This window comes from Haliaeetus leucocephalus, unplaced genomic scaffold (genome assembly GCF_000737465.1).
Source record: "Haliaeetus leucocephalus isolate CR32 unplaced genomic scaffold, Haliaeetus_leucocephalus-4.0 Scaffold395, whole genome shotgun sequence".
In the NCBI taxonomy this organism is placed as follows: Eukaryota; Metazoa; Chordata; class Aves; order Accipitriformes; family Accipitridae; genus Haliaeetus; species Haliaeetus leucocephalus.
Window position 1 is genome coordinate 4201597 of NW_010972831.1, and position 5111 is coordinate 4206707.

At 67.1% G+C, this 5111-nt stretch overlaps 1 protein-coding gene across 1 annotated transcript in view; it reads right to left on the minus strand.

Moving 5' to 3' along the window:
- SEZ6 (seizure related 6 homolog (mouse)) overlaps window positions 1–5111 on the minus strand; it is an 11005-nt gene that overhangs the window by 1277 nt on the left and 4617 nt on the right. The window contains exons 3-14 of the mRNA XM_010573937.1: window positions 4787–4885; window positions 4575–4708; window positions 3493–3685; window positions 2973–3158; window positions 2731–2899; window positions 1898–2064; window positions 1620–1814; window positions 1143–1281; window positions 861–1057; window positions 590–784; window positions 315–506; window positions 43–235 (exon numbers count right to left, since the gene is read on the minus strand). Of these exons, the coding sequence (XP_010572239.1) occupies window positions 43–235; window positions 315–506; window positions 590–784; window positions 861–1057; window positions 1143–1281; window positions 1620–1814; window positions 1898–2064; window positions 2731–2899; window positions 2973–3158; window positions 3493–3685; window positions 4575–4708; window positions 4787–4885 (2059 nt within the window). The remainder of the gene's footprint in view (window positions 1–42; window positions 236–314; window positions 507–589; window positions 785–860; window positions 1058–1142; window positions 1282–1619; window positions 1815–1897; window positions 2065–2730; window positions 2900–2972; window positions 3159–3492; window positions 3686–4574; window positions 4709–4786; window positions 4886–5111) is intronic.

The window sequence follows — 5111 nt, forward strand, 5'->3', positions numbered from 1 at the left end:
GGGGGGGGGGGGGGGGGGGGGGGGGGGGTCATCTCCCCCGCCTTGCAGATGGGAGGGGAGCCGCTCCAGCGTGAGGGGTGCCCGGGCAGGCAGCGCAGGCTGCCCTCGCCCAGCAGCACCCGTCCGGCAGCGCAGGAGAAGCGTAAGGTGGCTCCCGCCGGGTACAGCCGCCGCTCGGGGCTCTGTTGCCCGCCCGCCGGCACGCCGGGGTTGTGGCAAGGCTCATACGTCTCCGCTGCGGGGCAAGGGCACGGTGGCATCAACGCCTGCCGTCGGTTTGGGGGACGTGCCCAGGGAGGGGGTACCCGACTCACGGATACACTTGGGGAGACGGTCGCTCCACTTGGGTCCCCCCGCGGCGCGGTCGTGGCAGGTGAGGGTCCCGGCACCCGCCAGGATGTAGCCCTTGTCGCAGACGTACTGCACAGTAGCTCCCACTGGGAATTTAGGGCTGGAGACCACCCTGCGGCTGTGCTCGGCATCCCCGGGGTCCCGGCAGGAGGTCACTGCGGGCAGGATGGACCGGTGGTAACGGCGGCTGCTGGGGACGCGCCGCAGGGCGAGGGGGACACTGGTGGGTGCCGCTCACCCCGCTCACAGGAGGGCAGGTCGCCACTCCATGTCAGGTCCCAGTGGCACATCAAGAGGTCGGTGCCGGCCAGCTGGAAGCCGGGGTAGCAATGGTAGGTGACCACGGTGCCATGGAGCAGTTCTGGCTGCGAGGACGTCTTCCAGCCGTTGGCAATGTCCGGCAGCTCAGGGCAGGTGTCGTTACGGGGGACCTCTGCGGGGTCCATGGGGTGAGCAGGGCAGCGGGGACACCGGGGACACCGGGGATGCCATCCCACCGTGGGGCTCACCGGAGAAGTGGATGACAAAGCCTTGCCGATAGGCAAAGGCGCCGGCACCAGGGTCGGACTGGAACTGGACAGTGACATCAGCGGTGGAGGCGTAGAGCTTGAAGCGGCCACGGGCGCCTGTGTACTGGCCCAGGATGCGCGCCGTCAGGTCGTCCCCATCGTAGAAGGTCAGCATGTCCCCCGTGCCCAGCCGCAACCTGGGGCGGTGGAGCCGTGAGGGCGGGGGTTGCACGAAACCCCCCTGTCCCACCGCCCCCATCCCGCGGGCGTCCCTGCACTCACACGCGGACGTCCAGCATGACGCGCTTGTCCTCCTCCACGTGCAGCCCCCAGATGCAGTCCTGGCCCTTGCCGTACGCCTCCGGCCAGTTGGGCGACAGCACCACACCGGCCGTGTCCGTCAGCTCCCCACTGCACACCGCTGTGGGTGCACGCTGGGCTTGGCACTGCCACGGGGGCACCCACCACGGCACCCACTGGCACCCGCCACCCCGTGTCCAGTGCCCACCACAGCCCCCTGGTTCCAGCACCCACCATGGCACAGCGGCTCTAGCATCCGTTGTAGCCCATCCCCGACTCCAGCACCCACAGCAACTCCCAGCTCCAGCTCCCACCATGTCCCTCGGCTCCAGCACGCGCTGCAGCACGGTGGTTCCAGCATCCATTATGGCCCATCCCCATCTCCAGCATGCACAGCATCCCCCAACTCCGGCACCCGCTGACCCCCAGTTCCCTCAACCCCCCGGCCCCAGCGCCCACCGCGACACGCCGGCTCCGTCTCGTTCCACTGCGGGTCGCTGGGGTCAACGCACTCAATGATGGTGGAGCCCTGCTCCAGCGTGTAGCCGGGGTCACAGCTGAACTCCACCGTGGTGCCCACGGGGTACCGGGAGTCACTGGCCGTGAAGTTCCCGTACTTGACGAAGGGCTCGTAGCAATGCCCCTGCTCGAAGGCTGCGGGCACAGGGGTGAAGGTCTGCGGGGGCCAGGCGGGCATGGGGATGCCCGGGTGCCCCCCTTACGCCCCGGCCCCGTACCCTCGTAGCGCAGCGCCATGCCTGCAGCGGCCCCGCTGCTGTCGGTGGTGAGCTCCACAAAGAAGTGATGCCCGGTGCTGAGGAGCCCCTCGATGGGCAGGTACTCCACCTCGTAAGAGTCGTACACCGGTGGTGCCTCCACGTTGTTGCCGTTGCGGATGATGAGCCTGCCAAGGCACGGCAGGGGCAGCGTGCTGCGCTGGCCGTGGCCAACAGTACCCATCCTTGGGCATGGATGGCAGCACCCAGCCCCAGCCATGGCCAACAGCACCCATCGTTGAACATGATGAATGGCACCCATCCTTGGGCATGGCCAATGGTATCTTCTTGAACATGGCCAACAGCACCTATCCTTGACAGTGGCCAATGGCCAACAGTGCCCACGCTTGGGCATGGCCAATGACACCCACCCTTGAACATGGCCAACAGCACCCATCGTTGAACATGATGAATGGCACCCATCCTTGGGCATGGCCAATGGTATCTTCTTGAACATGGCCAACAGCACCTATCCTTGACAGTGGCCAATGGCCAACAGTGCCCACGCTTGGGCATGGCCAATGACACCCACCCTTGAACATGGCCAACAGCACCTATCCTTGAATATGGCCAGTTGACACCCATCCTCCAGTATGACCAGTGGCAGCCATCCTTGACTGTGGCCAACAGCACCCATCTATGGGCAGGGCCAACAGCATTCATCCTTGAATATGGCCAACGGCACCCATCCTTGACTGTGGCTAACGGCACCCATCCCCATCCTTGAACCTGTGCCTGGCACTGGGCTGTCCCAGGGTGCAACCTCCCATTCCCTCCCTGCCCCAGTGCCAAACCTGTCGTCATCCTCTGCCAGCGAGACCTTCTCAAAGTGGAGGTGCAGGCGGTGGCCGGCGGGTGCCTCCAGCAGCCAGTGGCACGTCAAGTTGTTGCTGTAGTTCCCAGGGAAGCCGGGCGAGACGATGCGTCCCACCGTGGCATTCCGGACCACCCCGCCGCACACCGCTGCAGAAGAAGGACCGTCAGCGGCCGCTGTGCCGTGCTGGCCGTGCTGCGTCCCCCCGGTGCCGGTGCTTACCGAGGCAGAGGGGCTCACGGGCGCTCCAGAAGGGACGGGTGGCATTGCGGCAAGTGAGCCGGCGGGCGCCCTGCAGCTGGTAGCCGGCGGCACAGCGGAAACGGGCATCCCCGCCGGGGTGCAGGCTGCTGACCGAGACCTCCCCGAAAGCCGGCCGTGCTGGGAAGGGGCAGCTCAGCAGGTAGGCTGGGGGCAGGTAGCGGCGTTACGGGGTGGGATGATAAATCCCCCCGGGACCCCAGCACCCTCCTTCTCAGCCCCCCGGGAGCACCTGGGTGCTGCAGGGCTGGGTGACATGCCACCTATGGCTGACAGTAATGATGCTAAATGAGCCTGTAATTGCTCACGCCAATTAGCTCTCTCTTAGTGTTCTTCCCCTGGTCCGTGCCCGCTTAACCCGCCAGCGGCACAGATTAACTCCGGTGCACATCGCCACACTCTGAATTAGTGCCATGCCGGGGGCAGAGCCCCACTGGGAGATACTGGGGGGTTGGTGCCGGTGGTGGGTGCTGCCCTGTACCTTGGTAGCGGAAGCAGTAGGAGCCGGGACTGGGGGGCCGGGGGCTCTGGAAGCGGAGGGTGAGGAGGTTGGCCGGGCTGCGGATGACCTGGCCCCGCAGCAGGAAGGACTCGTTGGCCAGGAGGGTGGGCTCCAGGCCCCCCACGCTCTCCACCGTCAGCGTCTCCCCCTCCGCCAGGCTGATGTTCTGTACCTGCGGGGGATGGCCAAGCATCACCACCACGGCATCGCCCCGGCACCCGGCTTGGAGCCGGTCCTCGGACAGCTTCCCTGTGGTCAATAGCGCGCTGGAGCTTGTCTGCGTGGGGCAGCGCCTTTCAAACACGGTTAGCAGTGCCATAAACCATCCTGCGGTGCAAAGAGCCGGAGCACCGCGACACAGCCGGGCCCACACCAACAGCCCCGCCGACAGCCAGGCGTGCGCTCCAGCTCTCCGGACCAATTTGCTATTAACGATGTTAATTAAGCAGTGCTGCACGGTGATGAGCAGCAGCACCGGCGAGTGCTGCTGTGCGAGCTGGAGGAGCAGGGGCTGACCAGGGAGCTTGTTGCCTTCTGGCTCACCCCCGGCTTTCAGCGAGCCACGGCGCTGCCCCGTGGCAGCTCATGCGGTGGGCCGGGCAGAGGTGGGCACACGCAGCCATGTGCCACCGACGGGAGCAGCACGAGGCCTCAGCACCGTGGGAGCTGCCGTCAGCCTCTGCTCCTGGCAGATGGGCACCGAGTTTTCCTGGCTCTGCACCACAGCGTCGCACCCGCCGGTGTTGCTTACGCCTTCTCCATCAGTGCTTCGGTAATTAAATCCCACATCGCTGCTTCTGTGATGGGTGCCAGCCGCGGCAGCCGGTGGGAACAGGATGTCCTGGGGCATCCCACCGGCCCGTGTGTCCGCATCCCTGTCCTGGGGCCCGAGGGCGGGTGATGCCCTGAGCCAGCTCTCCTGGCTTGGGAACGTGGGGACAGGGACAAGGACAAGACCGTGCGTTTGCTGCACCCCACACAGCCACCCAGCTGCGGCATGGAAGGACCACGCTTGCCTGTGGGCACTTGGCACCCCATCCCACCCGCGGCCCCCAGCTCACCTTGAGCTCCACGCCGTAGCCAGGGTAGACGGAGATGGTGTAGGTGCAGTCCAGGCTGCCATCGTAGGGGACAACGGCCGGCTCCGGGGACACCAGCCAGCCCTCAGGACCCGCCAGGGTTCGGTTGCAGGGGGCTGGTGACAGAGGAGACCCTGGTTCAGCCCCGCTTTGCCCCAGCTCCCCCCCCCTCCAGCTCCCTCCCCAGCGCCCACCTGGTCCCTGCAGCGTGGTGACGGTGGTGGTGGTGATGGTGGAGGTGGTGGTGGTCCCCTCCTCGTCTCTGGGGACCACGCCGGCCCCGGCGCGGGGTCCTAGGGATGTGCCGGGTGTGGTGGGTGCCCAGCTGGGGGATGCGGGGCTCGACTCCGGCACCCCGGTGGAGGACCATGAGGGGTCGGCACCCGGCACGGCCCCCCACGCATCCCCCCACGGCCCCGGGCGCCCTGCCGGCGTGGTCAGCGGGTCGGTGGGGAAGGCAGCCCTGGGCAGGGCTGGGGTGCGCGGGGGGGGTTCAGGGGCCGGGGGGCCAGGGGCCGG